This window comes from Pelodiscus sinensis, chromosome 22, assembly GCF_049634645.1.
Source record: "Pelodiscus sinensis isolate JC-2024 chromosome 22, ASM4963464v1, whole genome shotgun sequence".
Lineage (NCBI taxonomy): Eukaryota > Metazoa > Chordata > Testudines > Trionychidae > Pelodiscus > Pelodiscus sinensis.
In genome coordinates this window covers 23,198,654-23,214,987 of record NC_134732.1, presented here as the reverse complement: position 1 = coordinate 23,214,987, position 16,334 = coordinate 23,198,654, and the positions used below count along the sequence as shown (strand labels likewise).

Genomic DNA, 16,334 nt, shown 5'->3' with positions numbered 1-16,334 from the left:
TAAAAATTTTACAAGTTAACAACTGATGTAACTGAAATGTCAGGTTTTTTGTGGGATTTTTCCCCTCCTCTTCACTGAAAATACTTAAAAACTTATACAATTTGTTATACCAATAGTCTTATTTAATTGATGTGAAAATAGAACACAGTGAATTCAAAAGTGCAAAAATGAGGACCAGTGGTGAATATTGGGAGTTATTTTGAGAAGGAATGAGCAGCAGCAAAAGAGAGTTGAATTAAAAATGTGATACAAAGCAAAACTGCATTAAAAACAATTATTGGTATCCTGCAACCCTGTGTTGTCTGTCTTTACTTTTATGGTGCAAATGAAATGAGCACATGTAGTTACTATGCTGGTCTAATACTTTAAACAGACAAATTTTCCCTGGGCAAGAGAACATAATATGTGTCACAGAATAAGTACCTATTTGCCTTAATATATGTCACAGAATAAGTACCTATTCAGCGAGGAAGTTGAATACTGTTTGAGTTGAAATAGTGGGGTTTGAGTACTGTTTAAGGGAAGAACCTACTTCTGTGTCACTACTACCAGCTTCTTTAAAGAATATATTCTGGAAAACCAAACTCAAATATCCCATTTAGGATGTCAGGCATCTGAAGTTTTTACTCCAAATTGCAATAATTTTGTGAGTGGAAGTATTGTTGCTGAGAAGAAACTAATTTTCTCCCCACAGCTACTGAGCCTAAATCTGCCGCCTTATAAAATGCCTGAACCTAGGAGCCAGACTCTTAATTGCTTATAAATCCAAAAATCCCTATTGATGGAAAAACTCAGAAGATATCCCAAAGGAACTTGAATAAGTATCACTGAGAGCATACCAGATCCAATATGAGGTACTCCTCATTACTATAACTAAGCCTGTTACTCTCTCAATTTTTTTTTTAAGGGTTGGTCTTTGTGGTTAAAGATAAAAGGTGCTGAGTTTCTTAAACTTAGCTTCTACTTCTGACCTGCTCCCTGGCTTTGATTAATTCATCCGGGCTGCGTCTAGACAGGCAAGTTTTTCCGCAAAAGCGGCCATTTTTGTGCAAAAACTTGCCAGCTGTTTACACTGGCCGCTTGATTTTGTGCAAAAGCACTGACGGTCTACTGTCCGAAATCAGTGCTTGTTGCGCAAATGCTTTGACGTTCCCGTTCGGGCAAAAGCTCTTTTCCGGACATGTTTTTGCGCAAGAGGGCCAGTGTAGACTGCTAAAAACTGTTTAGCGCAAAAAAGCCCCGATGGCAAAAATGGTGATTGGGGCTTTCTTGCACAAAACCGCGTCTAGATTGGCACGGAGGCTTTTCCGCAAAAAACGCTTTTGTGGAAAAGCATCCTTGCCAATCTAGACGCTCTTTTCCACAAATGCTTTTAACGGAAAACTTTTCCGTTAAAAGCATTTGTGGAAAATCATGCCAGTCTGTGTGTCTGCCCATTTTCACCTGTTGCATTGCTAGCTGTACCTTGCTTTTGTTTGGCTAACTTAGTACAAATCTTACAGGGGAAGCTGTGTTTGTCTGTACAGGTGACACCTTGAAGATCCAAATATTTATTTGGGTATAAACTGTAGTGGGTCAAAACACGCTCAAATTAGGACTGGATAAGGATTTAGAACCGCTGTGGTTTCCACTCCACGAATCGGACGAAGTGATTTTAGAGCAGGAAAGCTGAAGCCCAGATCACTGTGTTGCTCTTCACATCACGCCTTGATGTGAGTACAGTGCTGGGGCAGCTTTAGCTCTCTCCGTGCTTGTTCTAAACGTGCCCCCAAGCCCCGTGCCTGGGGCGCGTTTTCCAGCCACACGGAAACCCGCCTGGGTCGGAGCGGTCTGTCGGCGTGGCGCGGAGGCGAGGCGGCTGCAGTAGCCCCGGGGCCGGGCCGCCCCCCCCCCCCTACGCGGGCAGAGAGAATTTCGTGAGCGGAGCCGCCTCCCCTGAGCGCCCCAGGGCGGGGTGAGTTTCCGTGGGGCGGGGCCCGTGAACCCCTCGGCTGCCCTAGTCCCCGGCAAGGCACCTCCCCCGCCCCGGCGCTGGGGGAAGAACCCCGGGTCTGCCGTCCATAAGCAGGGGGAGGAGTCCGACAGGAAAACACATCCGCTTCCGGCCCCAACCACTTCCGGGGCGCCCGGAAGCCGCCCGGCCGCCGCCGCCTCCTATTGGACCGGAGCGGGCGGTAGCTGAGGGTCAGGGGCTGAGGGAGCCCTCATCCGAGAGGGTCTCTTCCGGTGGACAGGGCGGGCGTTGGGCATGTGCTTCCGGTTCCTCTGGCGGTGGCTGACGCTCGCTCGCGGGGCCGCCGGTGCGGGGCTGAGGAGCGTGGGGCGAGGCGGTAAGCGCTGAAGGGGGGGGGTCTACTTCCGGTTCCGGTGTCTCTAGCCGCCTTCAGCTGGGACCGGATCCGCCTGAGGGCTCCTGCGGAGGAAGGTCTGGGGGGGGGGGGGGGGGGGGGTGATTGTGCCGCTGGGGCGCAGGGCTCAGACCCGCATAGGCCGAGACTGGCTGATGCTACGTGTGTTCCTGGGCTGCTGCAGCCCCGCCCTGAGCGAAGGGGTGAAGCAGCAGGGATGCTGGCTGCCGGCGGCGCCTCTTACTGGGGAGCCCTGTCTAGACTGGGGCACGAAACCTGGCCCGTTGCCGGCCCGTAGTCAGCTTTCAAGCCACGCTCCGCATAAGCACCCCTTCGCTGTTGGCAAATGTCGTGGTGCCGCCTTCGCTGGTGACAGTGAAACTTGTATTCAGAAAACGTCGGATGGGATGGTGGAGACGGCGAAAGCTGATATGCTTGAATTGTAACCTTTCTGTTTGTGTGTGTTTCCCACAGGTTGTCAACATGGCTACAGACTCGGATGTACTCCATTTCCAGTTTGAACAGCAAGGGGATTCCGTGCTGCAAAAGATGAACCTCTTGAGACAGCAGAACTTATTTTGTGACGTTTCAATATATATTAATGACACTGAGTTTCATGGACACAAGGTGATTTTTGCTGCCTGCTCCACATTTATGAGGGATCAGTTTTTGCTCAATCAGTCGAAACAGATGCGAATCACCATATTGCAGAGTGCTGAAGTTGGCAGAAAGTTACTGTTGTCTTGTTATACTGGTGCTCTGGAGGTTAAAAAGAAAGAGCTTTTGAAGTATCTCACTGCTGCAAGTTACCTTCAGATGGTCCACATTGTAGAGAAATGTACCGAAGCATTATCTAAATATCTGGAAATTGATGCATCTATGGAGAATAGTAATCAGAATATAGAGAAATGCCATTCCTCTGATACTGGACTGAGAAATAAAGATGACAGTTTAGATAAAGATTGTGAAATAATTGAAATTTCTGAAGATAGCCCTGTTACATTAGAATATAATGTAAAACAGGAGAAAGGGGATATCTTACAACCAGCAATGCAAAGCTTAATATCGGAAAGAAAGGACATGAAATCGCCAGAGATTTCCACAGTCGAAATAGGATATAAAGATGATGAAATTTGTATCTTCAGAATGGATTCCATGAGCATAGATAATGTGGACAATGATCATTTTCCGCAGCCTTGCACCTCCTCTAAAACAAGCTTATATTTTCCAGAAACGCAACATTCACTGATAAATTCTACTGTTGAGAACAGAATTACAGAAATGCCTGGGAATCATTTTCAGGGGTTTGTCAGTGACAATACAGAAGGAACCTCCAGTGTAATGAGTGGATTTCAGAGTCTGGAAGATTCTGGTTATTCATGGCGGCACCAGTGTCCTAAATGTCCCAGAGGATTTGTCCACCTTGAAAACTATCTGAGACACCTAAAAATGCACAAACTCTTCTTATGCTTACAGTGTGGGAAAACATTTACCCAAAAGAAGAATCTCAACAGGCACATCCGAGGGCACATGGGCATCCGCCCATTCCAATGCATGGTTTGTCTGAAGACATTTACTGCTAAAAGCACACTTCAGGACCATTTGAATATTCACAGTGGGGACAGACCTTACAAATGCCATTGTTGTGACATGGATTTTAAACACAAATCTGCCCTAAAAAAGCACTTGACTTCAGTTCATGGAAGGAGTGGTGGAGACAAACCAAACCTTGACGTTATTACACAAATCAAAATAGACTATGATTAGTGGATTTCTGGATAACTGTAAAGACATGCTGTTGTGGTGAAATGCCAGTTTTCCAGCAAATCTCTATGTAAGGGCGACAAGTGCAAATAAATACCTACTCTCATTTACTGTGTTGAAATCTAGTGTTGGTACAGTTGTATGGATGGTGTTTGCTAGCTAAAAGTAAATGGCAAAATAGAACAAAATTTGTGTTCCTTTACTGGTGCTCGTGGTACAGATAAAAGACATCTGCACAAAACTTTTTCTTCTAAAAGAGAACTCTTGCTGCTTTTCTTTCACACTTCCTCCTCATGTTCGAGGACACTGCCTATTTCTGGGGGATCATTGATCTCTCAACAAGCTAAAATCTGAACTGTTGCTTTCCCAACCTTTAATAGAAATGTCAATACCTATTCAGAACGTTAATTATGAGTGCTCCAAGAGCGATAGTTAATGTATCAGTCTATGTGAGGTCATTTTCTCAGTTCACCAAATTTTTGGATCTTTTAGCAAAAAGAAGTCAGGGCCTATTCTATTCTAAATAGATTTTTCTCCCACACTCCTCATATCTGATTGCCAAGTGTGTAGTTTAAAAAAAATAAAAACAGGAGAACTCTCTAAGGAAGCTTTAAAGTTTGTCTTAGAGGAACTGAAAAAGGCACAAATGTAGTATTCAGTTCACTTTTAACTGAATAGAGTAGGGGTGGCCAACCTGCGCTAGCAAGCCACATGCGTCTCTTCTTCCCCAAAAGTGAGGCTCGCGCAGCTGCTTCTGCATGTCCTTCCTCCCTCCCTATGACCCGTGCTCCTGGCTCCTCTGCTCACTGGGGCAGCCGACAACGGGAGCCCGATATGGCCAAAAAGCCTCAGCTTGTTTCTTAAAGAGGCAGCCTCTTTTCCCCCCCCGCGCCCCCCCCTCCCCCCAGACAATTCTGGTGCGGCTCTTTGCATTTTTCCCTGCTGCTGTTTTGGCTCTCTGCTAAATGAATAGAGTCTCATTTTAGTCATGTTCTAAAGGTTTCTAACAGCATTGTTCTCACTGACACAAATTGTTTGGTTGTAAGTTTTGGTAATCAATTCTTTGTCTTCTGATTGTATTTTATGTTTGTCTTAGTTTTGTAAGTCTCAGATGTATACTTATGCTGTGAAAATCCGAGCTACGCTCTATATTAGGATGTTTTTCAAATAGACGTAGAGGCCTTTCTATATAAGGAACCGTTTGGATATGGAGGACTCTTCAATCTGTAAATGTATGATATTGTAAAACACTATTGAATGTGTCTGGATAGATGTTACACTTTATGGTTTTACCTGCAAGCATCAAAGTGCTCTGTAATTCAAATTATTTATCTTGTGCCTGTCCTTGAGTGGCATACATGTTTCTTCCATTTAATGTGGTATAAATAAAAATATATACTGTTAGAGTGGAATAATGCCATTTATTCTAGATCCTCTTGAATTAGCAAAAACAGTAGTGCTCTTTCTTATGTATTTACACTATAAAGCTCTTATGTCACTTGCAAAAGGATCTCTTAACTTCCAGTATGTCATGTAGTACAAAAGTCACCTTGTTGGGTTTCACTCACCATCCAATTAGATGGGGTTTATGTACACAATATATGCTGTATAACTTCCTATTATTCATCTATAATAGCAATGTTCAACTGTACTGGTGTGATTGCATTCTCTGTCCAGTTTTGGCAGGTTTAATATTTTAGCCATTTTTTACCATTGTTTCAGAATGGGTTTATAATAGGTTCTTTACTTGATAGTTAGAATTAAGCTTTAAAGAACTGATTTACCAGTCGCTTATTATAACGCCTAGAGGTCTTAGCTGAGTTCATGCATAAAGCTAAGCATGGGATGCAGAGTTAATTCCTGTCTCAAGGTTTACAATATATATTATAGATGGGAAGTTTTGCTATCTCTATTTTACAGAAAGGTGTGCTGAGGCACAGAAAGACTAATGACCTAGGCCTGCATAAACTCAAGATGTTTCAGTTCATTTTATGTACTGTGAAGTAGTCCTACTGAAACGAATGGCACTATTTGTTGTGTAAAGTTAAGTGTGTATATATGTCGCAGGAGGAATGAGGCCTAAATGATATAATCAAGGAAGGTATAACTGTAAGCATAAGACCTCTCTCATCTCTCTGCCCTTATCCTGGATATATAATTTGGACATGATTGTTTTGGGATTCTTAACTATAACAATTCAATCCTTAGGTTCGGCAAATATGAGTTTTGTTTCCTTTTGTGCTGGATATTGATGCATGATTAATTTTGTGAGTTTTAGGTGTGAAATTTGGCAGTTCCACAGTAGTGGCAATTGCTTTTTACAGCACTTTTGTTAGTTTGGCTTGTATTCCTTGGCTATTTCTGTGTTTGCAGTCTTGATGTCATTGCATTTAGTGGTGGCTGTATTGGTCCCTCACGTGGTAACAAATGCATAGGGTTCACTATTGGTTTGGTAAATGTCTTATTTTGTTTAATAGTAACATTAAGGGCTTGCTTGACTTCCAGAACATACTCTTACTCTGCACTCTTGGTTTCTGTATTATATTAAATAATGTGCATACACTCAAATTAACAGGTTTATAGCTATTTTTTGTGCAGTGGGTAGTCCTGTGGCACCTAAAGCCATGTCTTTACTAACAGAAGATCAATGTTGATGTGATAGATCTTCTGGAATTCAAATTAACGGGTCTAGTTAAGACTTGCTAATTTGAACTCTGAGGGTGCCCCCATCTGCAGCTGATACTCCTGTTTCTGCGACCAGTAAGGGAAGCCAACAGAAGCTGTTGGCTACCTGCTGCGGGGATGGTAGGGAAATTTGAAACAAGATGCATCAACTCCAGCTACATAATTAACATAGCTGGAGTTGTCTTTTGATTCAATCTTACCTTTAGGGTAGACCTGGCCTTAGAGACTATCCAAAATGTATAGAATCATGAGATTTCATGGGTACTACCCACTTCATCAGATGAATTAGAGTGAAAATACCAGAAAACGAGATATCAAATATAAACAGCAGAAGTACCTGTCAGTTGTAGGACCCATATTAATGAGGCTAATTAAGTGGGCTGGATGTATCCCGTTCATAGTTTTTTTTGTGAAAATGAGGATGTTAAAGGCAGGAGAAATTGGCTTTGTAATGTGCCAACTAGTTAATGTCTTTATTCAAGCCCAGGTAAGTGTCGCATTTGAAGATTAATTTCAGAGTTCTGCAGACTGTAATTAGTGACATTTCTTTGTAGAAGACTGGCTGCTTTTAAATTCATGACTGAGTGACCTTCAGTTTTGCACTTTAAAAAAAAAAAAAAAAAGAAATCTGGTCCTACATGTTAGATGTCAGAAAACATTGGAGAACTATATTAAAATAACAGAGGGTACGTCTACACTTGCTCCCTAGTTTGAGCTAGGGATGCAAATATAGCTGACTGAAATTGCTAATGAAGTGAGGATTTAAATATCCCGTGTTTCATTAGCATAATCTCGCCAACAGCTGATTTGAACCAGGAAGTGCGCCCTGGGACAGTTCGAATCAAACCCCTGGGGTGAGATTATGCTAATGAAGCGCAGGATATTTAAATCCCTGCTTCATTAGCAATTTTGGTTGGCTACATTTGCATACCTAGCTCGAACTAGGGATCCATGTGTAGACATACCCAAACTAAGGAAAAAAATTGTTGCTTTTTAAATGGGATCTTTTATTGTAGTAGAATAATTATATGTATTGTGATGTTTGGGGACAGATAGAGCCTTGTTTTGGCTGACTTTCAGTTTGTTCTACCGCAGTGTCTTTTTGTCAGCAATACAGAATCAAACAATCATTGTCCAATATACAGGACTATGTAGCACTTTAAAGACTAACAAGATGGTTTATTAGGTGATGAGCTTTCGTGGGCCAGAACCACTTCCTCAGATCTAACAGTGGAAGAAAATTGGCACAACCATATATACCAAAGGATACAATCAAAAAAATGCACACACATGAAAAGGACAAATCAAATTTCAGAACAGAAGGGGGATGAGGAAGGGAGGTAAATGTCTGTGAGCTAATGATATTAGAGGTGATAATTGGGGAAGCTATCTTTGTAATGGGTAAGATAATTAATGTCTTTGTTTAGACCTAGGTGATAAATTCGACGCTTACCTAACTAATAGAGGCTATGATCTTGATATGCACCTTCTGTGTGAGGATTGGTAAGTTTTTTGTTCATCTGTAATAGTATAGGTTTATGTTTATCTCTTCAGTTGCTCGAATTTCTTTCCTGATTAATTTTGTTGAGAGAGAGAGAAATTCACTTATATGCATACATATGTCTGAGTCCCCTGGTGCTTTTCTTAAATGTAATTATTTTTTTCTATAACCTGATAAAATGGGATGGAAATAAGCATTGTTTATATATACACAACTCTTGAGGAGTGTGTGTGTGTGTGTGTGTGTGTATATATATATATATATATATAGAGAGAGAGAGAGACTGAAACTATCTTAAAAGTATTGAATATTATGTTAAGAAATTGTCCATGTACTTAAATTATAGCTAACTTGATATTTTAAGTACACTCTCAATTGTTAGTCATGTTCAACACACAGTCAACTGTAAAACTCCTTGCCAGACGGGGAGGGGTAGCTCAGTGGTTTGAGCATTGGCCCCCCCCAAACCCAGGGTTGTGAGTTCAATCCTTGAGGAGGCAATTGGGGCAAAAAATTTGTCAGGGATGGTACTTGGTCCTGCTGCGAAGGCAGGCGACTGGACTTGATGACCCTTCAAGGTCCCTTCCAGTTCTAGGAGATAGGCAATCTCCATTAATTTAATGTAGGATGTTGTGAAGACTAGTACTTTAACAGGGTTCAAAGAAGAGCTGGATAGATTCATGAAGGTTAGGTCCATCAATGCCATTGGCCTCTGTGGGTAGACAGGATACTGGGCTAGAGGGAGCGTTGGTCTGACCTAGTATAGCCATTCTTATGTTGGACTCCACAGTTCTTTTATATACGTATGTAACTGTCCCCCCCCCTTAGTTTGTTTCTAACCAGTTAACTGCCCGAGGGCTGCTTGTTGTTCTGACCTCCTGAGGTCTCTGTGGCAAAAGACTGAGAAAGCAGGCTTGGAGTCTTTATTTCAAATAATGCAGCTTGTGATTTCTTTACGGCTGCGTCTAGATTAGCATGATTTTCTGGAAATGCTTTTAATGGAAAAGTTTTCCGTTAAAAGCATTTTCGGAACAGAGCGTCTAGATTGGCACGGACACTTTTCCCCAAAAGCGTGTCTAAATTGGCACGGACACATTTCCGCAAAAAGCCCTGATCGCCATTTTCACGATCAGGGCTTTTTTGCACCAAACCACTCTGAGCTGTCTACACTGGCCCTTTTGCAGAAACGTTTTGTGCAAAAGGGACTTTTGCCTGAACGGCAGCAGAATAGTATTTCCGCAAGAAGCACTGATTTCTTACAGTAGGAAATCAGTGCTTTTGTGGAAATTCAAGCGGCCAGTGTAGACAGCTGGCAAGTTTTTCCGGAAAAGCGGCTGATTTTCTGGAAAAACTGGCCAGTCTAGACACAGCCTACTAGTTTACGGAGGAGGAAAAGAAGGCCCTCGCCGAGGAAACAACCATGCTCAACTAGCAGCATCTGCATCAAAGGACTTCATCCTTCCTCTGGCTGCAGCCTGCCGCTCTGCTCCCCGCCTCTCTTCCACGAAAAAGGGGAGCAGCAGTTTTAGGGCTGCAGGCAAGGCCCACGCCCCTTCTCTGCTGCAGGCCAAGTGGGGCCAAGCAGAGCAGCAGCCCCCTTCCCCTGGGGCAGCTGCACCGAGCTCCTGCTCTCTGGGGCCGGCAGGGGCAGGGAGAGAATAACGCCTCGCCCAGGCAGGCGGGGGCCTGGGGCCTTTCCCTCCAGCCTGGCGTAGGACACGCCCACTCCCTGGGCTGGGGCTTCTCTGCTCCATCATCTCTATGGTTCTTACCCACAGTGCACTAGGTCCGCCGCTCACCCAACCGGCGCGGGTCTGGCTGTCATGTGACGCGAAGGGGCGGCCCTAGAAGGGGGGAGAAAAGGCTCCCGTCTCACGTGACCCGGCCAGCTCTCGCGATAGTAGCGGGGGGCGGAGGGGCTGGGCTCCCGGCTGTCACCGCGATGAGGAGGCGCCGCCGAGGCCCCCGCCGCTGCCTCCGCCGGGCCGCTCCGGGCTGCCCGCCCCATGGAGTGTGAGAGGCCGGCGCCGCCTCCTGCTCCCGGCCCGGCCGCCCCGCGCAGGTAGGGCCGCTCGGCGGGCGGGGCCGGGCGGGGGGAGGCGCCGCGCGCTCGGCGGGGGGGGGGGGGCGCAGCGCCTCAGGAGAACGCGGCCGGGCGCCCCCGCCGCAGCGCCCCCCCCAGTGCCCTGCGGCAGCGCGCGGCGGGGGGGGGGGCTGTCAGCCCCGGCCTCGCCCCCTCGCTGTCAGCAGCGCCCCTCCCGGCGGGGGGGGGGAGCCGCCTGGGGCCTTCGCCGCCTGGTCCCGGGCTCGCCGCGCGGCTGGGGGCGCCATCCCCGGCTGCTGCGCGGGGAGCCGGGGCCCCTCCTCCCCGGGCTCCCGCGGGACAGGGCCGCCCCCGGGGCCGTGCCCCTCCGCTCGGCTGCTGTGGCCCCGCGGGCCCTCCGCTAGACAGGCCCCTGGGCTCTTCGCTCCGCCCGCCGGCTCACCCTGCTGCTAGCCCGGGGCGAGGCGTCACGAGCCCTGTGGGGACGCCCGAAGAGAAATAGCAGCGCAGACAAAGCCCCGGCGATGGTACCTGCTGGGGCTTAGGAGACGAGCCCAGCCCGCATCCTTCTGTGAAAGAGCAGCGGACTGTTCAGTGGAGCCCTGCAAATCCGCGCATTGGACGCGGACGTTCCGCAGCTCGTTTGGGCAGCTGTGGATGCAGATGCAAGTTTTGTATGTCGAGCCCAGCAGATGTGCGGGTAGCCGCTTTGTATCTGCGGGTATTAGCCTCTGCAAATGTCAGGGCGGATATCTGTGGTTCTTTGGTGGATGCGGATACAAATGTTGTGTCCACGCATAGCTCCGCTTTTAAGTACAAGAGCGGGGAGGGATTGTAGAGAATAACAGCAATATGATTCTGTGGTAGAGGTATTGATTTAGTAGGAAGGATTATAGGAGTTATTGGGGGAGAAGCTTATACCTAGAAATAAGTGATAATTAAAACAGTCTAGGTTGAAAATTAGGAAAGATTCTGATGGCAAGATCTTCTGGATGTATTTTCTGTCTCATATGTGATGACAAAGTTGGGCCTGACCCTAATTTGGCTATTTTTGTGGCTATTGCCAATTTATCTTTTTCACATAGGTTTATTTTTCTAACCAATGATCTTGTCCTTAATTATCAGTAAGAGAAAAAAACGGTGATACAGAATTTTAAATGAGAACATGCTAGTAAAATTGTAAATAGAGATCTGTTTGGATCAGTTAGTTATTTGACCCTCAATCTTTTGTTTAAAAACATCACTGGAATTCCAGAATTTAAAACCTATTGCACATTGTACTGTTTCATTCTTATTCTTTGTCACTAACTATGCTTTCCCTAGGTCTATATGCCTTTCTTATTGAATATGAAGAATATACTTCAATATATACTTTTCAACAAGTAATAGCATTAGCATTTCTAGCTTGTATGGGATAATACACTCCATACAAAAAAATGAAATTCTGTCAACTTAATGGAAATATTAGAGATTGCTTAAAAGATAATCTTGGTTGGTTTTCAGTATTGATCTTTATTTACTTAGCTAACTTATATGGCATAGGATGCCAATATTTATCTTACATACTTTCTGGAAAATCAACTATTAAAGATAAATAAAATGCAGCTTGCTGTATACAAATTTTACAGTTATTAATGAACAGAACATGAGTAATAGCTCTGGCTTTGGTTTTCATGTTGGATGGAGGATTGCACTGAACATATATCCTTGTATGAGTTTATTATTATTTGGTCTCGGCTCCAAAAAGTCTTGATGTTGCTTGCATGAAAATAATTCTTCAGGGAATTACTAACTCTTGCCCAAAATGTTATTGTGAAATTTGTTAGTGTCGGGACTGTTCACTTGTAAAAGGGATGTTTTAAAAAGTGCAACTGGGGTGAATGGGAGAAGGTTCAGGATAAATGCAGAAAGAATTGCCCCATGTGATCCTTGGTCTTCTGGACATCACCCTTTAAGTGCAGATGTACTCTGAAAAGTAAAAATAGCACCTTCTTAAACAAACATATTTTTTTGATATTCAAAACAAGCTCCTCTGATTTTAGCATCAAACATTTTTCCCATTTTGTCCTTCTGTTAGTCCTGAAAAATCTATGGGAGATGGGGTTTTTTGTCTGTATTTTAGGAAGCCAAAATTCTTTCTGTTACACCCCCTGCAACAAGCCAGAAAACAGATGTATAACTCAGTGAACATCTTAACATACGTTGCTTGAACAGGAAAGAGAATCTTGACTGAGGTCCTGGATGAATGGTTCTAGCATTTAGGGAAAAAAACCCAACTAAACAAAAACACTTTTACATGTGAACAGCAATGTTTATCTAGAAATCACAAGCAATAATAAATCTTGCGTGCTGATGCCATTTTTATATTAATGTGTTACATAGTATAACCACATTTCAACAAATAGTCTAAAAATTGTGTTTTTTAAAGTCTCTGTGCTAGGAAATTTGCAAGTATTGCAGTTTCCAAATTTCCCTATGGGTGTTTGGCAAAGGCTAAAGTCTAAGACAATTTTATAATAGGTTATGATAATGATCACCACAGAAATGTGCATAAATAAATCCAGGAAAAGTGCTAGATTGTTGGTTGTTTAATTATTAGCTCAAGTCTGTAATATGGGGATCCCTGAAAAAAGTACCTTGTTGTTTTGGTCTGTTTCAAATTGAGGTACATGGATGTGATGTTTCTTAAATAAAACAACATTTCTCCCTGAAATATAAGCTAAGGATGTTAACTCAGTTTGTATTGACTTGTATTAGTCGATAAGGGAAGGTACTCAGAAGGGGCTACCCCAACTGCAGAACTGCAGCAGCGATAGTTCCTGGACTCAGCGTGAGCTGGGAGCGAGCTAGGCTTGCTCAGTCCCAGCTCATGCCAGGTCCAGCATCCCCTGTCTGGGGGTGGGTCCCATCAGGGAGCTGGGGCCCACTGCGGACAGGAGCTGCTGCCAGAGCAGCTTGCTGTCATGTGGACAGTGGCTGCTGCTGGGGCAGCCTCTTTTCGTGGCCAGCCCCAGCTGCCATGGAGTCAGGGGCTGCTCCAACAGCAGCCCCTGTACACGGAGTGTGGGGGTGTTCCTGTGGGGAATTGCAACCCCCTGTGGACAGGAGCTGCTGCGGCGAAGCTTCTCCTATCTGTGGGAGGGCTCAACTTCCTACTGGGACCCCTTACAGACAGAGGCTGCTGCCAGAGCAGCCTTCCCTGGTCCCCCTGCACTGCTGCTTCTGACAGAGGCAGCAGCACGGGGTGGGGGAAAGTGGCACTGCAGAGACATTGCTGGGGGATCTGGCTTTTAAGCTGGCTTTGCCCCCCCCCCCCCTCCCGAGCACCAGCTCCTGTTTCCCCCATCCTCCTTTCTGCCTCTGGGGGGGGGGGGATGCAAGTGGTCAACTCAAATAACCAATAAGCCTAGGCCCATTGTGTAGTTGACTAATCAACTACTCTTCTATATCCCTAATATGAGACTTGTACTTTCCCCAGAGATAAATTCAGGTTTCTAATAAAAAGTCCTATCAGAATGGTAGCTTGGAATATTGTCTTGTAGTGGTCATTGAACAGCTCTCTTTACATTTAGGCTGCTTCTCAGAAGATTTAAATGTGACGGATATTACGTGATATGCAGAAACAAGCAAGTCTGTTCTATCTAAAGAAGATTTATTTTCACTTCAAATCATCATAGCTAAATGATGCAAAGTTATTATTGGGACTGCCAACTTCCTTGGCCTTTAATGTGCACCCAGTTTCTTGGCTATGTATGTTGTGGTGGTTAGAGTAATAAATGGAAGACTGAAGTCCATTTAGAATGTAATTTGATACTAATAATTTGATAACATGAGCAATAAATTACTGAGATAGATGAGAAACTTTCAACTTAAGTAACTTCAGAAGGAAGGCTTGACAAACCTACTTACTGTAGTCTAAACAAGTGATTAATTTGCTTGCACAGATGGAAAATTGCAATGGATGCCTTGACATTTTCCCATTTTATAATCCCAAGTTGTCTGCAGCTAGCTACTATGTAAAGAGCATCTCAGCCTCAGAAGCATGGTTAAAATCATATAGTAAGAGTGTATTATATTAGAATAAAATCCATGTTGTAATTTGCAGTGCCTAATGCACTCAGTCCTTAATAATTCAAAGTTCTCAATAGTAGGACTAAAAATTGAGTGGAATCGAACTCATTGAAGTCAATAGGGAAGGTTAATAGGATTGAGAGAATGTGCCAAAGTTAGTTTAAAATGTGAGCCTCATGTACCATACAGCTCCATTGTGAATCAGCTTCACAAATTATAAATTAAAAAAATCTAATGTTTAAAGTAATTTCATCAAGTAGTTAAATCCACATTTTTTGTGATTCAAAAAACAAATTCAGGTTCACTTATTGTGATTGATAGGAAAATGTAAACATCCCCTGGGAGGATTATGAATTCAAACTCAGTAGCATGTAGCTACTGCAGTAGAAATAAAAAGTGAAACTTGATGATTTGGGCAAGTCTGTCCTCTATGCAATAGTTTCATAATGAATAGCAAACAGTATATTTAGATGTCTAAATTCTTCAGGTTTAGTAATCTAAGGTGGTCTTAATATGATGTCTCAACTGATAGCATTTCAACATACTGTTAAAAAAATGAAACCTTCTTGCTGTGTGCTTAATCATTTTCTGCATTGTGTTGGTGGATTTTTCACGTAGAAAGATTAGGGTAACTCTCTCTTTGTTTAAAAAAAAAAAAATTCCCTTGGGATGACAGTGACATCATCACATCACTCTGTGTCTACACGCCCCACCCTCGCACGAGCTCCCTCACAGCGAGGCTAGACACGGGCTCCCTGCCCCTTCGGGGATGGCAAAGTCACCTGCCAGCCCAACCTGGATAGATTCTGCCTCCCAAGAGTCCTGCCCACTCAGTTCTGGCCACAGCTTTTCAGGGGGCCTGTCCCCTGGCCCAAAGGCTGCTTTGGCTTATGCGAGGCCCACTCATGCTGGGGACAGAGACAGACTCCCATGCCCCTGGGTGCCATGACTTGCTCCAGGGCAATGCTACAGTCATTCTTGGTGCTCATGGGCTGCTGGGCCAGCAGGCTTAGGAGAAGTGTCAGGCACAGGGCGAGGCTCCCCGTGTGCCCAGCTGCCCACTGCCTGATCCTTCACCACGACCCAAGTGGCCATTTCCTGAGTTCAGTGCCAAATTACCCTGGGGGAGACCCAAGCCCAGGCTGGCTCCCTCCCACCCAGCCATGCATGGGGCTGCAGAAATGAGTGGTGCTTCTGCAAGGCAGGCAGGAAGGCACCCAGCAGCACTGACTTGAGTGGTCTGGGCCCCCTTTGCCTGGTGCTGCAACCTCGCCCTTCCTCCTCCCCCAGTGATTGGAGCCCCTGAGCTGGCTTCCCAGTGTGGGGAGAGAGAGCCCCAAGCCTCGCTGTGTGGGTAGGAAGCGCTCCCCTCCCAGGCTGGGGAAACGGCAGCGCATGAGCACGCTGTCTGGAGGCTTTCCCTGCACTCCCATTGGCCAGAATCCAGCTGGTGGGAGGCTGAGCATGGGACTGATGTGGGATCTGAAGAACAGTAAGTGCCGCTCACTCGTATACCCAGCCGGTGCACCTCCAGCCCCTCACTTACCCCCCCAGACACCCTGCCCCCAAGACTCTGTTACCCCCAGCCAGACAGCCTGCCTTTCCCTCCCCCCCCAGGCCAGGAACCCTGCCCCCAAACCTGCTCCTGCCCCCTCCCCCTGGACAGACCTCCTACCCCCAGCCTGTTCCTCCACCCTCCCTTGTTCCTGCACCCTTCCTCCTGGCCGGTCAGCCTATTCCCCGGCCTGCTCCTACACCCTACCTCCCACCCAGACCTTTCACCCTCAGCTCCTCCTGCCCAGATCCTGCACCCCTATCCCTATTCCACTCATTGGAATGGGAACTGAACCCCTCATTTTTGGCCCCATCTCTGGGCCCCCAGGCTCTCAAAATTCACTAACCCTGGAACCCCAGAAGAGTT

General features: G+C 45.4%; 2 protein-coding genes across 5 annotated transcripts in view; both read left to right on the top strand.

The window, feature by feature from the left end:
- The first annotated feature begins 2,163 nt into the window (after positions 1-2,163).
- Positions 2,164-5,516, top strand: ZBTB6 (zinc finger and BTB domain containing 6). Of its 2 annotated transcripts, none has more exons than XM_075905613.1 (2): positions 2,164-2,330; positions 2,823-5,516. In XM_075905613.1, exon 2 carries the CDS (start codon positions 2,832-2,834, stop codon positions 4,113-4,115), a length of 1,284 nt encoding a protein of 427 aa, XP_075761728.1. In that variant the 5' UTR covers positions 2,164-2,330; positions 2,823-2,831; the 3' UTR covers positions 4,116-5,516. The 2 variants fall into 2 exon arrangements, with proteins under 2 accessions (XP_075761728.1, XP_014428502.1); XM_014573016.2 differs by lacking the exon at positions 2,164-2,330 and adding an exon at positions 2,437-2,717.
- Positions 5,517-10,193: 4,677 nt separating this feature from the next.
- RC3H2 (ring finger and CCCH-type domains 2) overlaps positions 10,194-16,334 on the top strand; it is a 49,915-nt gene continuing 43,774 nt past the window's right edge. For 2 of the 3 annotated variants that reach the window (XM_075905605.1, XM_075905607.1), the window contains exon 1: positions 10,195-10,360. The gene's annotated coding sequence lies outside the window, so the exon portion shown is untranslated. Of the gene's footprint in view, positions 10,361-16,334 lie in introns of all 3 variants that reach the window. The other variant, XM_075905606.1, reaches the window with a different exon arrangement.

What these genes read in the sequence shown, in the direction of transcription:
- ZBTB6 (XM_075905613.1), top strand. Translation starts at nt 2,832, where the DNA reads ATGGCTACAGACTCGGATGTACTCCATTTCCAGTTTGAACAGCAAGGG.